General features: G+C 38.6%; 4 protein-coding genes across 6 annotated transcripts; 3 read left to right on the top strand and 1 right to left on the bottom strand.

Annotated features, from left to right (window-relative positions):
- Window positions 1-1,151: 1,151 nt before the first annotated feature.
- LOC140771123 (uncharacterized RNA-binding protein C25G10.01-like) lies at window positions 1,152-4,548 on the bottom strand. Its single transcript, XM_073112529.1, has 7 exons — window positions 4,449-4,548; window positions 4,323-4,342; window positions 2,721-2,852; window positions 2,532-2,631; window positions 2,312-2,461; window positions 1,708-1,777; window positions 1,152-1,605 (listed from the first exon to the last, which is right to left on the bottom strand). The coding sequence occupies exons 1-7, from the start codon at window positions 4,449-4,451 to the stop codon at window positions 1,376-1,378; spliced, it is 705 nt and encodes a 234-aa protein (XP_072968630.1). The 5' UTR covers window positions 4,452-4,548; the 3' UTR covers window positions 1,152-1,375.
- Window positions 4,549-5,470: 922 nt separating this feature from the next.
- Window positions 5,471-10,189, top strand: LOC140770061 (uncharacterized). 3 transcript variants are annotated; one of them, XM_073111048.1, is made up of 5 exons: window positions 5,471-5,697; window positions 7,073-7,324; window positions 7,479-7,622; window positions 7,709-8,428; window positions 9,977-10,189. In XM_073111048.1, the coding sequence occupies exons 1-5, from the start codon at window positions 5,572-5,574 to the stop codon at window positions 10,169-10,171; spliced, it is 1,437 nt and encodes a 478-aa protein (XP_072967149.1). In that variant the 5' UTR covers window positions 5,471-5,571; the 3' UTR covers window positions 10,172-10,189. The 3 variants fall into 3 exon arrangements, with proteins under 3 accessions (XP_072967149.1, XP_072967150.1, XP_072967148.1); XM_073111049.1 differs by lacking the exon at window positions 9,977-10,189 and adding an exon at window positions 9,702-9,960; XM_073111047.1 differs by lacking the exon at window positions 9,977-10,189 and adding an exon at window positions 8,861-9,520.
- A 241-nt stretch (window positions 10,190-10,430) lies between these two features.
- On the top strand, window positions 10,431-12,303 carry LOC140770063 (serine/threonine protein phosphatase 2A 57 kDa regulatory subunit B' beta isoform-like). The gene is made up of 2 exons (XM_073111051.1): window positions 10,431-11,465; window positions 11,580-12,303. The coding sequence occupies exons 1-2, from the start codon at window positions 10,431-10,433 to the stop codon at window positions 11,874-11,876; spliced, it is 1,332 nt and encodes a 443-aa protein (XP_072967152.1). The 3' UTR covers window positions 11,877-12,303.
- A 157-nt stretch (window positions 12,304-12,460) lies between these two features.
- Window positions 12,461-16,487, top strand: LOC140770062 (probable hexosyltransferase MUCI70). Its single transcript, XM_073111050.1, has 7 exons — window positions 12,461-12,817; window positions 12,896-13,072; window positions 13,911-13,982; window positions 14,062-14,258; window positions 14,922-15,337; window positions 15,422-15,606; window positions 15,985-16,487. The coding sequence occupies exons 1-7, from the start codon at window positions 12,733-12,735 to the stop codon at window positions 16,356-16,358; spliced, it is 1,506 nt and encodes a 501-aa protein (XP_072967151.1). The 5' UTR covers window positions 12,461-12,732; the 3' UTR covers window positions 16,359-16,487.
- The last annotated feature ends 58 nt before the right edge of the window (window positions 16,488-16,545 follow it).

Genomic DNA, 16,545 nt, shown 5'->3' with positions numbered 1-16,545 from the left:
GGCTTCACGGGTCGGGTGCATAGCATTAAGTAAAAGAAAAAAAAAACCCATCTCCTTCAAAGGAATGAGCCCTAGCTCCAGCACCCTCATCTCTCCTATCTCAACAGTCAACAGTAGATGACTGAGCACCACACAGACAAGTGGTGACTCTCTCTCTCTCCTCTGCTACCGCAACTGGCGAGCAATTGGTCTCGCCACCTCCCCCTCCCCCTCTCTCCCTCTCTCCCTCTAGTATATCACTCTCTAATTAGTCTTGCAAGACTGCCTTGGTGCCCACCTATGAAACACGGACACTTCAAATAGCATGCCGTGTCCGTGTCCGACACTTGTCGAACACCGACACTCGTCGGACACTCATTGGACACGTGTTGGATACTTCTACGACATATCCCATATTTAAAAAATTATAGAATAAATTCGGACACTCCATAGACACTTTTAGACACTCTTGAGAAACTTTTTGGACATAAAATTTATCATATAATATAAAAGTTGATAATATAAATTATCGATTTTAGGAAATTCCTGCATATGCTATAGAAATATAATACAACAATCACAAGTTAGTACACACAAGAAAATTAATATTAATGCAAATTATTGTAAAATCACAGATTCGCCTATGCCATCCACTGTAATTAAGTAATGATAGTTAGTTATTTATTCTCAGGTAGTTAGATATTTATTCTTATAATATAGAATTTTATTATCACATATTAGCATTATCTTTTTGGCTTTGTAGTATTGTAGACGTTTTGTTTTTCTCTCATGAATAATTTATGCATGCTTATGTATTTATACTATAAGTTTAGAAAAATATTTCTTTAAACGTATCGATAATATATATAATGCTTTTATTTATTTATTTTGCCGTGTCCTAAACGTATCGTGTCCTGTTTTTTTAAGATTTGTCGTATCCCCGTGTCCGTATCGTGTCGTATCCGTGTCTGTGCTTCTTAGGTGCCCACAAATTGCCTAAGCGCAGATATGCGATGGGTAATTGCCCACATATAGCACTGCCTTGGCACCCACATATTGCCTAACCACAGCTATGCGGTGGAGTAATCGCCAAAATATTGTGGCCTTCTTTCAAACATTACTCAAGAAAAATAAGTACCAACTAACCATGACAACAAACATTACCCACTGGCTGAAAAAAACTTACTCTAGATTTACCATAATAAAGCATACAGATAAGAATCTTAGTCAACAGGTACTGTAACAAAGCATACATCAGCATAAAAAACAGAAATATTTAAGCCCTTCAGTGATAGTCTTACAGTTAACTAATCTAAGGTGGTGAAAACCAACAGAAAAGGTCCACTTCCAACTTCACATCCTGAATCGATGAGGAAAAGATCAAAAGATACTAAGCTTACCTGGCATAAGTTGTGTGGCGGCCATAGCCACCTCTATCTGGGCTTCTATATGGGGAATATGGTAAAGACCTAGATCGATCTCTTCTTGTCCTACCACTATAAGGTGACCTACGAGGAGAATAATCACGGCCACCACGATAGGGGGAGCGCCGTGGAGATCTACGATAGCCACCACCATAATCATCACGATCATACCCTCCACGGTATCTTCCACGATCATACCGACCTGTCAAAAGAAAATGTGGGAGAAAAGTTAAAGTCACTAGCAAACAGCAAAGGCAACCATAAAGGCAACTATCACAGAACAGAGTTTAGAAAGAAAACTCACTGGTGTCCCGGGTGCTTTTCATGCCAAGATAGTTTCCAGGTGTAGGTGTTCGTGGACGCCCTCTCCTCGACTGAAGACAAACAAGAACCATAATTCTTTACAAGTATCCCACCAACAAGAGATACAGAAATAAATAGCAGTTCATGTTTTGTCAAAAAAGGTTACTACAAAAACATGATATTGAAGACATACTAGATGAGGAAGAAAAGAACAAGGACAAAAATAACAAATTCAAACACTGAAACACTAGCACCAACTCCTGACTAGCAGACATCTGATAATTGCTATTGGTAAGGTACCATATATGCTTGATTAGAGTTGATAAAGTCCGTTGATTAGTTGTTGTGAGAGTTGAAGATGAATGCTGATGTTGTTTAGTTGGAAATTTGCTATGTTTAGTTGATGTGATGCATGGTAAACCATTAGGCTGTCCATTCATCAAGCTGTATGACTTAAGTTGAAATGGGTGAACTCATCATCTTGATTGCTGCACATAGCTTGCGCAATGTCTTCTGAATATAACCAAAAACCTTCAAGTCAAAGAAGGATAAAATACAAGGACACATCTCATAATCATCACCCGAGCTGAGATGCAAATAATTACCCTTTCAACAGTTATGTATCTGCCCTCCAGAACAGATTGGTTGAGATATTTGATACACCGCTCTGCATCTTCAATGGTATCCATAGTCACAAATGCAAAGCCTCGTGAAGCGCGTGTACGAGGCTCAACAACAAGATGGCACCCAACCACCTGAGGAAATGAAATCATCAATACCAGTTTCGTCTACACCCCTAAGGAAGAAGTTGTAGTACAGACTAACCTTTCCTTCCTTGAAAAAGTGATCTTCAAGGTCCCTCTTCGTAACTCTAGCAGAAAGCCCAGTTACATAGAGAGTATTCCCAGGATTTACAGCATCACTCCTGCAAGTTGTCAGATAAGATGTGCAATCTCATCTAAAAGAGCAAGTTTACTGGCTTGGAAAATAAGAAATTAAGAATACACTACAAACCTGCCACGGCTTCCAGATCTTGACCGTGTCCGTGATCTAGGAATGGGAGACCGAGACCTAGACCGAGACCGACCCCTAGATCGCGATCTTGACCTACGTCGATCCTCATAGGGAGAAGGAGATCGTGAATACCTGAATGAGTCGTGGTCATATTAGATCAATCATTCCAGACAGCTATTAATAGGGGGGAAAAAAGAAGGAATATCTGGTAACAGGGCAGCTCTTCAACAGAATAAGACACATTCATAATCTTTGCATGAACAAGCTTGCATTAGGCCAAAGAAAACAAGTTAGAGGTCCTTTAATTATAATTTCTAGATCAAAAGAACATTTCACCACTATAAACAGACAAATTTCTATCAACTTTAAAAGAACAATAGTGACATGGATATGAAATGCAACCAATAATGATTAACTTGCAAAGAAAATAAGGCAATGCATAAGAAGTTTGATTAAATATTGTGTATAGGACAATTTATGTCTGAAGAAGGCCAGCCCAGCACCAGCCGTTCCACATCTTGGGAATACATATCAAGACAAAACAAGTCCACTCATCTAGTTCAGCTGCACTCCACACCTGAATCTAATCAACAAGATGTTTACCAGCAACATCCACATCTTGGGTGAAACTGATAGATCTCAACACATATCAATAAATTGAATGTGAATGCCTGTTGGAACAACATTTGATCGCTCAATGGCAAGACCTTTGAATGTTAACAAGCAAGTAGGAAAAACCAGAAAATTCGCACCTTAACTTCCTGACATAATCTCAAGTTTAATGAGAAAACTGAGGAGCCTATGTTATTCAGATATGCAGACGACCCATGATATTAGCACGAAGATCTAAGCATTACCATCTACATCATTTCCATAGTGAAAGTGGTTAATATGCCTCATTTCTTAAATCAGTTCGCAGATAGTAAAGCAAACCCAAAAATATTATGAAGAGGCAAGAAACATGACTAAAGAAAGACTGCATACTTGAGATGCCCTGAGCTCATATTGGAGTAGATTGAATAGGGATGAGCAGTTTCATGAACTGTTTCTCATCAGCATAATTCTTTTAACTAGGAATAACAATGTAATTGATGTCTACAGCTTAATTCTTTAGGTTACCTAGATATACATTTTCTAAACAAGCAATACACCTTATAACTTTTTCCCATATCTTTCCTTAAGTTTCTTTTCAATCTGTTTAATTTTTTGTTAATCGTTTCACAGAGATGAACCTGAAGAGAGAACAGATAAGGAACAGAATCTATCTAGACCCCAATTTTTCCACACGTAGGTAGTACATGATCGACGTCACATCAAACCTTCTCCATATCAAATCACTAGCCATCAATAAAAACCGACTGTATAACTAAGACTTATACGATAGATACAAAATAAAAACGACAACAAGATATATTACTCCAGTTTACGCAGCACAAGACATCCATGCAACATAAGGATCTCAAGACCTAGAAATCAGCTACCAGTACTACCAATCAAGATGGGAGAAAATCCTAAACCTTATAACCGATTCAGATAGAATTAAAGTATGGAATAGAAGAAGAAAGATAGCATCGCAGAAGGTTAAAAGCGTCAAAGCTTTACCTCTTTCGTGGAGAATCTGCCTGCAAAGGACCGTGAACGAGGAAAAAGAAAACAAGTATTAGGAGAAGAGACAGCGCATCCTAGTGGAAATATAAGACAAAACAAGCAAATAGGTATCGAAATCACCATGGCGAGATGGAAGCAAGGAGACTTAGAAGACGGAAGCCAGCCGCTAGGGTTTACTATTTCTCCTCCTCGATCAATAGAAAGTTTCAAAACTCCAGAAGAGCCCTATTAATGGCACAGAAGCCTCTTGTATATAGATCGGCGCTAGAGTGGATCTAAACGGGTCGGGTCGGGTCGACCTGGATAGATCCAGTAATAGTTTGGATCCAATTAAGAAATGCTTATTATCAATGGTTGGAGTTATAGCCGCAATTTTTATTTTTATTTTTAAAAAAAAGCACTGTGATTTCCATTTAGGATTATCCTAAAATAAAGACATATAATTTGTAATAAAAATAAATTTAAAATAAAAATAAAAAAATGTAAGAAAAAAATAAATAATTCACCTTGAAATTTTTTACACAAAGATCAGATAAAACACATTAGTTCAACGTGGACCGAGCTAGATTGATGTTCGTCGTTATATCTTAACTAGAAAGATTCATCTTTTTTCAAACTATAAATATTTTCACACCTCTATAAAATGACTAAATAGGCTAAGAAAAATAACATATAATTGGAAAGAAATTTAGGAATTTTTAGTTTATTAATATTAAGTTTTAGATTCTCGCATAGACTACTTCATATTATATCAAAAAAAATATTAAAGAAAGAAAGAAAAATTAGAATTTCTCTTATTTTCTTTTCTCTTCTATTGTATAATTAACTAAGAGAGAGACTTTTTTTTTTACTTTTATCTTTTTTTTCTCATATTCTTATTATTTAAATAGAGTAATAGTTATTCTGGCATTAATACTTTAAAATTAGATCGTTATTATTTTTTAAAAATCTTATTAAGTTATTTATAGTTTTGTATGAGAATCTTCAAATTTAACTTGTAGATTAATTAAACATAATAAAAAAATAAATATAATTATATTGGGGTAAAGTGGGGATTAAATTGTAGTTTAACCATCTATATTATCTCCTATATCTTTCAAGTTCATATACATATGATTGTTATTTACATACGACATAAAAGCTCTCGCGAATCCTCCTCCGGCTTTGTATCCGTCACCGTCTCCTCTGCTACTCTTTTTCTGTTCTCCCACTCTCTCGTGCATTTCGTCGAACATCTGAGGTGATGAACTTTAAGAGGGTCTTCTCGTCAAGGAAGAGCAGCGCGGAGAGAGGCTTCTTTAACCTATGGGGAAGGGAGGTCGGCAAAGTTGCCCCGAGAAACTTCGCCAATCGCATCAAGGCTTCCGAGGTCAGTTTTTGTTTACAGCCCCCGTTGGGATTGTCTTTGAGAACTATGATTTGATCTGATTCTGCGAGCAAATCGATACCTTGATATTTGTCGCTTAAAAACCTCCCCTTTTTCCGAATGGGCATTCATAGACATTATCCTATTAAGAATTTACAATTGTTTTCTTTTTTTTTTAAATTTTTTTCAAACTATCATAATTAAGAATCTGTTATGACTTTTTGCACTAAATTAGATCATGCATACACTTAATTTGGCTTAATCCCCCTAAGGCCCAAGTACTATAAATTTAATGGAATTGAGCTTTTTCCTTGAGAAGAAAAGGCAAATCCCTAGTTCAAAAATGTATCATTTGTCTCCCTCGTGCAGACTATTCCCAAGTCTGGAGGGATTTGTGGAGGGTTGCTCTTACTCTTCTAGTTTGCATTAGCGTAATTGTAATGAAGAAGGTTGATACAGTTTAGGGGTTTAGTCCGAATTTTTTTACAAAACTTCTATCCAAGCATAAGTTATGTTTTATTGTTCAGCAGTTTAACCGTCCTCATAGCTTTTGTGAGAAGTCTCTATTGTTTGATTTTGCTTTAGTCGGGAATGTGAAACCAGTTTATAGAGGGTTGATGTTAGATGGGCAGCCTCTTGTTAAAATCAATCAATTCTTTAGAGCTTCTTCATTGAGTTGTATGTTACCAGGCCCATTTGTTGAATGATGAGGATGATGATGAATATATTAACATAAGAAATTGCTTGACAAAGACACCATTTCTCTTGCATGATATAATCATTTTCAAGCTCTCCTAAGAAAATGGTAACTTGAATTAAGAAGATATCTTGGCTTTTTGATAAAAAAAACTAAAAAAGACATGTTGACTTTGATGTATGTACAAGTTGTCTTGCTCCTTTAAGTTATTGTAAAATTGTCATCATGTATTTATACATCTGGAACTACCGGTCAAATAAGACTTACTCTTTTAATGAGCACTTGCATGTCAATTGATGCAATGATGTGAGTACAGAATCTTTATACCTTTTATTTTGAACTTCATTCAACATGTGTGACGAATGATTGTACATTGGGCTGCTTAAACACTTTTGGTTGAGTAAGTTTATTTCATCATGTTGACGACACATCTGATAGTCATGTTATTAGAATGGAAAGCTGGACCTGTAAAGTATGACTTTTATATTCTCCTCCTCTTCTCAAATAAAACCAAGGAAATTCTCTCCTATGCCTTTGGTTGGAGAACAAATTTTAGCTGCCAGAAGACAGTTTTGATGCTAAGCTTTCTGTTCTCGATTATACTATTTTCTTTTGAATATCTATTGAACAATATTAGTTATTCCTCTGGTTCTCTGAGTTTGACTAAGTTTCTCGGTGCAGGATCTTATTCTGCGTTTAGGAATCCAGAGAAAGCTGCAGAAACACAGAGGCTGTGTGAATACTCTAAGCTTCAGTGGAGATGGTAGAATTCTTCTGTCAGGATCTGATGATAGAATGATAATTCTCTGGAATTGGGAAGTTGGCTTGACTAAGTTGTTATTCCATTCTGGACACACTGACAATGTTCTCCAAGCAAAGTTCATGCCCTACACTGATGACAGGACCATCATTACATGTGCTGCAGATGGGGAGGTATATTCTCTTTCTGTCACTTCTCGCATGCTCTCTCTCTCTCTCTCTCTCTCTCTCTCTCACTGTGTGAGCATGCATGCATATGTGCGCGGGTGTGTTGTTTCTCCATTAACTGACATATCATATGTATTGTCTGTGTTTTCTATTATTCCAGGTAAGATATACTCAGTTAATGGAAAGTGGAGCAGTAGCTTCAACGATGCTTGCCAAACATGAGGGCTGGGTTCATAAGTTGGCTATTGAGCCAGGAAGTCCCCACACATTTTATAGTTGTGGAGAAGATGGTGTAGTTCTTCATGTGAGTTGTTAATCCATTTCCTTTCTTTTAGAAGTTTCCTTCTATCTGCTGCTTTATATTAGCCTTACCATTTTCCATCCGCACAGTATGATCTGAGGACAAAATGTGCTACAAAGCTCTTCACATGCTGGTCTATTCAGGATATGTCATCTTATACATCAGTTGTTGAGTTGCGTGCTGTTGCAATAGATCCAAGAAACCCCAATCTCTTTGCAATTGCAGGAACTGACAACTATGCTCGAGTTTACGACATTCGCAAATACAATTGGGATGGATCAAGTGATGCTGGTTGTCCGACTAATTTCTTTTGTCCTCCACATCTAATAGGTAGGGACATTAATGGAATAACAGGATTGGCTTATTCTGACTCCAGTGAGCTGCTAGTATCTTACAGTGGAGAGCATATCTATCTCTTTCCGAAGGAAGGACTAGTTTCAAATCATGTCCATTCTGCTCCAGTGCCTATGCTGGATGAAGATGCTGAATGTGCATCCTCTCATAGTCCAAGTGGCAGGTGTGGGCTCCAGGTTTATAGGGGACATGTCAACAGGGATACAGTCAAGGGCGCGAGTTTTTTGGGTCCCAAATGTGAGTATGTTGCTAGCGGGTCAGATTGTGGTCGCATATTTATTTGGACAAAAAAAGATGGTGAGCTTTTGCGTGCAACGGAGGGAGATAAAGTGGTGGTGAACTGCATCGAACCCCATCCTTCTTCCACCGTGATTGCAAGTAGTGGCATTGAGAAGGACATCAAGATTTGGAGTCCTGATGCAAACAGAGCAGTTTCACCATCTAGTATGGATGAGGTACACTTTCTGTTTATCCCAACCTTTTCTGATTATCTTGGATTTTCTTTTGCTCGTTCTTATCCATAACTTTTGGCCATCGCGAGGTTACTACTTTTTTCTCCCTTATATTTACCTGGATATAGTTTTTGATGTTTATTAGTATGACCTCGATGGCTCGGCCTTCAATGTGATAGTCATTTGATCAATTAAGATCTTTACTTTTGATGAGACATAAGTTTGTATTGTTAATTAGCCTTCATTTTCATGGGTTATTTGTTCTTCATCACTTACCATCATCGTTGAAGCATGATATTTAGGCCTGACATTTTCAATATACATTTTCTTGTTGAGAATATTGTCAAAAAAGTTGTAGAGAATTTTACAAACTAGTATCCATGATTTGAATGGTGGAGAAATATTCTGATCTGCTTTCTGTTTTTTATTTGGAAGATCTCGACCGACAATTTGTCTGCATCTGATGATACCGATTCCAACTCTAATGACGATAATGATCACGATGATGACAGTGATGATGTATTTGATGATAGTGACTTCGATATGGACATGGATTTTGAGTATGATGATGAGAACATTGATGATAACGATGATGATGATCATAGTAATAATGATGAAGAAGACGATGACGACGACAACGACGATGATGACCAACAAGATGGAAGCAACAATGGTCACAATTATGGCTATGACCTTAATTCCAATGGCCACAATGACTGTATGAATGGTTTGCCACATGTTATTAGATGAAGCAGAAAATTAGAAATTAGGGCTTTCTCACTTTAGCTTTCCTTTGGACTTGATGATGCAATGCTGTGAAGATAAAAGTCAAAACTGCTGAAAATGGTGAAGAATGCATCGTTAGTGAATCTTGTAGCAAATTATGCTGGTAGAAGAGCATCTGGGGAGACCTCTAGGAGCCCTCTGATTCCCTACAATCTTCCATTTTAAGCCTCTCAAAGTAGAAATTAGAATATACATTTCATACACCTTTCTTTCTATATATATATTTTTCTCATTATTCTAGAGTTCTTATTAGTCTGTACAGAGGAACATGAAATGAATCTAGCAATTCTTTTTTCTTTTTGTCTCAAATGAGAAAAACTTTATCTGTTGTTGGTTTGTGATCTATCATATGGGCTTCATAATATTCACTATTACTGTCTGACAAGAGAAATTTTTTTTTTAATGTGGAGCTGATGTTAATTAACCTGCTGTTTTCCATTTGGTGATGTATCTTGTTTTTAGTACCTACCATGTGTTACTTGTTTGTTAGATGGCTGTCAACACATGGGAGACACCTCTGAACTTAGTAGCACCATAGAAGTTGCTCAGAATGAGCTTATGACAGATAGGCCATGGACAATGGATGCTTCATTAGATGTCTAATGAGATGGCAAGGGACAAAAATGCTCACATTATACTAGAGTAGGCATCCTATTTCTTGAGATGATCTTTGGTTGACAATCACATTAATGAGTGTTAATTTAGCAAGTTTTGATAGGTTCAAGGTTTATACAATCGTTTTTACCTTGAACAATAACTTGCCAGGTAAACTACAAATGGCATTTAACTAGCTGCATAAAGTTGCTGCAATCAGGCATTCTGATTACTTGCTACTCTCTATTTCCCAGCTTGATCATGTATGCTTGGATTGAGTTTAGCTACGAAGCTGGTGTATTTACTCTCATTTTTCTTTTAATTAGAGTAAGATATCTTAAAGGGTTAAATGGGTTTAAAAAATAACACAGTGAGTTGAAGAATAGTACTAGCTGAAGTTAAAACCAATTCTATGTGCTATCTCTATCTCCACCTCAACCGTCGGAATTTACAACTCTACCTTCCACCGAATCCTTCGCCTCCATTTGGCTTCTTCCTCCATTACCCGCCAAATAACCAAAGCAATTAATATAAAACCACAACCCTCTCCATCTCTCTCTTCTTCTTCTTCTTCTAGCACATCGATCCGAAGCAGCCATGGCGATCTAGAGATAGAGAAAAAGAGATGGGCGCTCCCGAAACCGCACCAAAATCCAAGAAGAAATCCACCACCCTCCGCCGCCTATTCGACCTGGACCCGAACCCAATCCCCCTCCCCCTCCCCCTCCCCCGACCACCCCAATCTGAGACCGAACCCGAACCCGAACCAGAACCCGAATCCGCCACCTCCGTCCTCCTCTCCCTAATCTCCTCCTCCTCCGACCCCTTCTCCGCCCAAGAAGCCAAGCGCCAAACCATCTCCCAACTCCTCTCCACCCTCAGACTCTGCAAGAAACCCCTCCCCGACCACCTCGTCCCGCCTCTCCTCTCCCTCTTCTCTGCCCAGCTCTTCCGTCCCCTTCCTCCCCAACCCGACCCCCTCCTCCTCCTCCTCGTCGACGTCGACGACTACTTCCCTCCCCCCTCCTTCTCCCCCTCTTGGCCTCACCTCACCCTCATCTACGACGTCCTTTCCGCCCTCCTCGCCATTGTCGACTCCAAATCCTTACATTCCCACATCACCCACTCCTTCCTCTCCAATCTCACTGCTCTCTTCCACTCCGCCGACCCCCGGGAGCGCCACAAGCTCAAGAGCACCTACCACCAACTCTACTCCCAGCTCACCGGCGAGCGCGCCTTCATGCGGAAGTCAATGCGCAACGCGCTCCTCGAGGCCGACCGCCATTGCGGCCTGGGCGTGGCGGAGTTGCTGGAGATATGGGGGAGCATAATCAATGGGTTCGTGGTGCCGCTCAAAGAGGAGCACAAGTCGCTGTTGAAGAGAGTTCTGATGCCACTCCATAAGAGTAGAGGGATGCCAGGTTTCTACAAGCAGCTGTGCTACTGCGTGTTCCAGTTTGTGGAGAAGGAGATGGAGTTGGGTGAGGTGGTGGTGGAGGGGATGGTCAAATATTGGCCAGTCGCCAATTGCCACAAGGAGGTGTTGATGATTGAGGAGTTGGAGGAGTTGGTGGAGGTTTTGGATTCTCATCAGTTTGGGAAGGTGGCTGTGAGGATATGCTCCAGGATAGCCAACTGCATGAGCAGCTGCAACTCTCAGGTTCTATTTCTTTCCTTTACTACTACAATATATATATATATATATAGCATGGATAGCAGAGTTAGATTTTTGATAGAATGGCGTATTTTTATTTTAAAAAAAAAATTTATATAGGTAGCAGAAAGGGCCCTCTATGTATGGAGCAATGAGCAATTTGTGGAGATGGCATCAGGAGTAATGGATCAAATACTTCCAACCATTGTTGAAGCCATTGAGAATAACCTCAGCTCACATTGGAGCAAGTCTATCCACCATCTCACTACTAGTGTCAAGAAGCTGCTGGAGGAGATGGAGCCCACTCTGTACTCCAGGTGCCTTGAGGAGATCAAGAACCAGGAGCCCATAGCAAGGAAGGAAGAGATCAAGAGGAGAGCTATGTGGGAGATGGTGGAAATGGCTGGGAGATTATAAATCCAAAATATAAATGTATATAAATGTGACAGAGGAAGGAAAGCCTTAAGTTTGGTGATGATGCAAAAAAACATCAGAAGTTTTAGTATTATTAGATCTAATTTATTAAAATAAATTAATTATACTACGAAAAACTCCATAATTTTTTTATATAGACGAGCAATTAAGGAAATAATTATTTAGGAGATTTTATATAAAGTTAGAGAATCTAAGTGTCAGCAAAAATAGTGAAATGTATGCAATAACTCGATGGAGGTGTAATTATACTTCAATCAAATTCACCTATTTGCATAAAATAACATAGACTAGATTTGTTGCCATTGGAGGAGTTATCATCGATTTGCAAATCCTTTAATCCCAAAATAAAACATTAATAGATCTTTTATTAACTTCTTAATTAAAGATCCAATATTGATATAAGAGATACGCACGCGACTGCAAGAATTCCCGGATATAATTGAGTCTCATCCAAATCCGAAACCCGCTTCATGAGTGGATCCGCTCCGCTCGACACTTCCCCCCACTTCCCTCGAAGTCACTCGCCGCATCTCTCTCTCTCTCTCTCTCTCTCTCCCTCTCTCGCCCCCCAGATCTACTGTGTTCCTCTCTTGCTTTCTTCTCCACTTCCTTATTATTCTATGTTTATCTATACCCCATTCTTTCCAGTCGAGCAGTAGTTCTTCTTTCTCCTCGAAATCACCTTAAAAATCCCATCTTGTTTCCAGTTTAGATTAAAAAAACTAACAACTTGGGATCTTGAAATCTTTCTTTCATCTATTCTTTGAGTGAATTTGCTTTACTGTCGTCCAAATTTCTCGTTGTAATCGGATTTAAAGATGGAGTTCGGGAGGTAACGATGGAAGCGGAAGCCCAGCAGCGCTCGCTCTTGCTGCGAGCGTCTCGAAGGGCGGATCGGAGCGATCAGACACCTCACAGCAAAGGTCAGAGGCACGAAAGTTGCCTTCTTGGAGCTTGTTTAGACATGTAGCTAGGGTTTTGATGGGTTTCCTTTGTTTTAGATGAAGATGATGGTGTCTTTTCCCCCGAAAGAATCTCACAAGATCCTCTCAGGATGGTTTGGAGGAGGGGTTTCATCCGGTTGGTGTTCGTGTCGGCCATTGCTTGGGTTATGCTCATACTCGTCGCTTTGTTGTTCCATCTGTGGTCTTGTCATTCTTCTATCAGCTTCCTCTCAGGTACGAGGAAGGTGCAAGATTCTTCCTTTTTCCTGTTCATTGATCAGATATCTTGTTTTAGTCTTGATTAGTTATAGTTTCTTTCCAGTTTCAAGAGTTTTACAGTGTGATTCGTGCCCCAAGGATTCAATTTTGCTTTATTATTCTTCTCTTTGTCGTGGTTCTTTTTGATATTGATGTTTATATCCTTTTAGTTAATTGGATAAGTTACGGCATAATAGCAATTTAGCATGTTGTAAAAATATGAGTGCATCCTACATAGTGAGGTTTTTGTGATGCAGACTTAATCATGCTAATCAGCAAGTTCTGTTCACAAGTTATTCCTAATTTCTTGTGAAGGATTACTTGCCTGGTTCTTTCGTGCAGAATGGAGGAATCATAAATTCATTAGTCTTCATCCCTGTCTTGAAAATTTTGCATATGCTACTTGCTAGTCTAATTACATCAACTTTGATGTTTGATAATCCCTGGCTGCTTTATTCTTTTTAACATTCTTCTTTCTTTTCAATATCCAAAATTAATAAAAGGAACTAATTATCAATCGCACACACTTATTCCTATTAGGCTATTAGCCTTTCCATGTACATGTTTAACACTTTTTTGGTGGTTATCAATTGCTTTTCCAAGTCAATATAAGTAATGCTGTAATGCAGATAAATTCTTATCTTTATATTTAAATGCGATGATTTCCTATTATCATAGTCTGTCATGCTGGTGCATGTCAAATAGTTTGTGGAGCTTGTTAGCATCACTGCCTTTCCTAATTTTACCGAACAGTGGCTGCAATTGTAGTTTTCATTTCTAACATTACATGGTTTCTCATTATATGTTCCTGCAGCTCTTTGTAGAAAAGACAGTAAAGTGCTTCTCATGTTAGACACGATGGGACTGTCACCAAAATCACTCCATCGTAAGATTTTGTTGCAATATTTGGGCATGTATCATGATGGGTTCTATTGTCTGACTTTTTTGCTGCATTTTGCGATTAGGTTGCCCTATTCCTCTTGCAGATGATCCTGAAACCATAGTTATCCCAGAGAGGACGCCTGATAAAATTCCAAAACGTTTGTCATATATAAAAGTTGATGAGCTAGACACTGAAAATACCAATTCTTCTCCACTGTTTGGAGGGCATCAAAGTTGGGCCCAGAGGGAAGACAGTTTTAAATTGAATATTACTATGAAGGTGAACTATCTACTTATATTGTGCTCACATTAAATAATTATTTGCTCATTTACTCTTGCAAATATTGAACCTTATTTTATGCATTCATCTTGTTCTGCTGTTCCCTTCGAATGACCTTGATATGAATAATCTTGACAACCGACACATTCTAGAGTGGTAACCTAGACACAAGCAAGTTATTTTTCTTTATATGGCAAACATTTTTTCAGGTGTCACCATATAATTTATACGTTTCTAGTAGAATAAGTGGATAACCTGAGTTACTGATGATGTAAAATGAACTAGTGTCAGGCGTCTGTCTCAGGCAAAAAATTTCACAGTTAATTTTTATTTATGGTAATAGTTTTGCATGTTTACTTCTTGGCCTATACTAATTTATTTAACTTGCGTCAGTAAGCAGTTGACTTCCTCTGGGTCGTACATGGAATAGAAACTGCCCAGTATTTTTATTCCCAAAATCAACGAATGAAATTCTAGATCTTCTATCTTTGAAACATTGATGTCGGTTAAGATATGAGAAACTCCAGTGCTCAAAGTTGGTAGTTGTACTATCTATATAGCAATTTGTTTTGTTCTTGTGACTGAATTTGTAATAACATTGTAATGTTATTGTTTCATTCGCTTTTGGTCCTGAGACATTGTTTTGCTTCCGCCCGCTCTTAGGTACACTGCGGATTCATGAAAAATGGAGGTGCAGAAATGGATGATGTTGATGTTAAATATGCACGGAAATGTAAGTTTGTGGTTGCCTCTGGTATTTTTGATGGATACGATATTCCCCATCAACCGTCGAACATAAGTCTTCGTTCCCAGAAGCTATTCTGCTTTCTGATGGTGGTGGATGAGGTATCCCTTGATTTCATCAAGCAAAACACTAGCATTAGGGAGGACAGTGATGGAGGAAAATGGGTGGGCATTTGGCGCCTTGTGACACTGCACCATCCACCATATGATGAACCTAGAAGGAATGGAAAGGTTCCAAAGATATTGACTCATAGATTATTTCCTCAAGCTCGGTATAGCATTTGGATTGATGGAAAAATGGAACTTATTGTTGATCCATTGCTTATTCTGGAAAGGTGAGCTCCTCTTACTTCAAATAACCAGTTCAATTATTTCTTCTGTTCTCAGACCAAAAGCCTAACAGTCTGTAAAATTAGCAGATATCTTTGGCGAGGAAAGAACACATTTGCAGTTGCTTGCCATAAACATCATAAGAGTATCTATGAGGAGGCTGATGCAATCAAGCGCAGGAAACGGTATGCCCGGCCACTAATTGATCTTCACATGAAAATTTACCGTTATGAGGGGATGGAACCGTGGAACCCGAATAAAAGGACAATCAGTGGTAAGCAGAAGTTAAATTTTTTCTCAAGTCTAGCTGACATCTATTAGCACTTCTCAATATCCTTGTATTATATATTCTTAACATCTACATTTTCAAATGCCATTATTTGACCTTAAGTATGGAATCAGGAATGTTATTAAAGAGTCCCAACATTTGGTAGAACTCAGTTGGAACTACTATTATACTCTTTCTTGATCTAGGCTGTTCAGTGGTAGAGCATCGCTTACATTACTCATAATGTACTGATATAGAGATAGATCTTTGTCTATGTAAAGATTGGCACAGAACCATTTAGATATAGTACCAAATAGTTTATGCATATAAGAACTCCCATTCTTCTTGCTTTATTGCTAAATTTACTTGCCAAACTAAATGCAGATGTACCAGAGGGAGCCGTCCTAATACGAGAACACACCACAATGACCAATTTGTTCAGCTGCCTCTGGTTCAACGAGGTCAATCTTTTAACCCCTAGGGATCAACTCAGCTTTGGCTATGCGGTGTACCGCCTCGGAGATGCATTCAAGTTTTTCATGTTTCCCAACTGTGAATATAATTCGTTGTTCATCTTGCATAGACACACTAGGGAACATTCCTCTGTTGTCGAGTGGGTTAAATCTCTTGATGAGTTTAAAGGGAACAAGAGTGGGCTAAAAGAGAGCAGGGGAGGATTAGGGCTGTGGACACCTTATCCAGGAGATCTCAACTCTGTCCAACTCCCGCCTGTTTCGAGAACGTCGCCTGCAGGCTGAGATTATAATTCTCAACCTTTTATTGGTGTGGGTCGGGGGCCTTAACATGATTGGAGAATTTTTGTTGTTACTTGGTTTACATTCATTTATATATATATTTTTGATGCCCCATTAAGGTATACTTGGCAATTTAATGAGATTAAAGTTATAATTTATTTTTTGAAAGCTAATGACGTAGATGAATTCT

This window comes from Typha angustifolia, chromosome 11, assembly GCF_048772165.1.
Source record: "Typha angustifolia cultivar Huaian chromosome 11, ASM4877216v1, whole genome shotgun sequence".
In the NCBI taxonomy this organism is placed as follows: domain Eukaryota; kingdom Viridiplantae; phylum Streptophyta; class Magnoliopsida; order Poales; family Typhaceae; genus Typha; species Typha angustifolia.
Note: the sequence above shows the minus strand (reverse complement) of the source record. Positions and strands in the feature narration are given on the sequence as shown.

What these genes read in the sequence shown, in the direction of transcription:
- LOC140770061 (XM_073111047.1), top strand. Translation starts at nt 5,572, where the DNA reads ATGAACTTTAAGAGGGTCTTCTCGTCAAGGAAGAGCAGCGCGGAGAGA. An exon ending in CATGTGCTGCAGATGGGGAG is followed by an intron (nt 7,325 to 7,478) that starts GTATATTCTCTT and finishes CTATTATTCCAG; the next exon opens with GTAAGATATACTCAGTTAAT. An exon ending in AAGATGGTGTAGTTCTTCAT is followed by an intron (nt 7,623 to 7,708) that starts GTGAGTTGTTAA and finishes CCATCCGCACAG; the next exon opens with TATGATCTGAGGACAAAATG.
- LOC140770062 (XM_073111050.1), top strand. Translation starts at nt 12,733, where the DNA reads ATGGAAGCGGAAGCCCAGCAGCGCTCGCTCTTGCTGCGAGCGTCTCGA. An exon ending in TCAGACACCTCACAGCAAAG is followed by an intron (nt 12,818 to 12,895) that starts GTCAGAGGCACG and finishes CCTTTGTTTTAG; the next exon opens with ATGAAGATGATGGTGTCTTT. An exon ending in GTCACCAAAATCACTCCATC is followed by an intron (nt 13,983 to 14,061) that starts GTAAGATTTTGT and finishes TTTTGCGATTAG; the next exon opens with GTTGCCCTATTCCTCTTGCA.
- LOC140771123 (XM_073112529.1), bottom strand. An exon ending in AGATCTGGAAGCCGTGGCAG is followed by an intron (nt 2,632 to 2,720) that starts GTTTGTAGTGTA and finishes GACAACTTGCAG; the next exon opens with GAGTGATGCTGTAAATCCTG. An exon ending in GATACATAACTGTTGAAAGG is followed by an intron (nt 1,778 to 2,311) that starts GTAATTATTTGC and finishes GTTTGTCTTCAG; the next exon opens with TCGAGGAGAGGGCGTCCACG.
- LOC140770063 (XM_073111051.1), top strand. Translation starts at nt 10,431, where the DNA reads ATGGGCGCTCCCGAAACCGCACCAAAATCCAAGAAGAAATCCACCACC. An exon ending in TGAGCAGCTGCAACTCTCAG is followed by an intron (nt 11,466 to 11,579) that starts GTTCTATTTCTT and finishes AAATTTATATAG; the next exon opens with GTAGCAGAAAGGGCCCTCTA.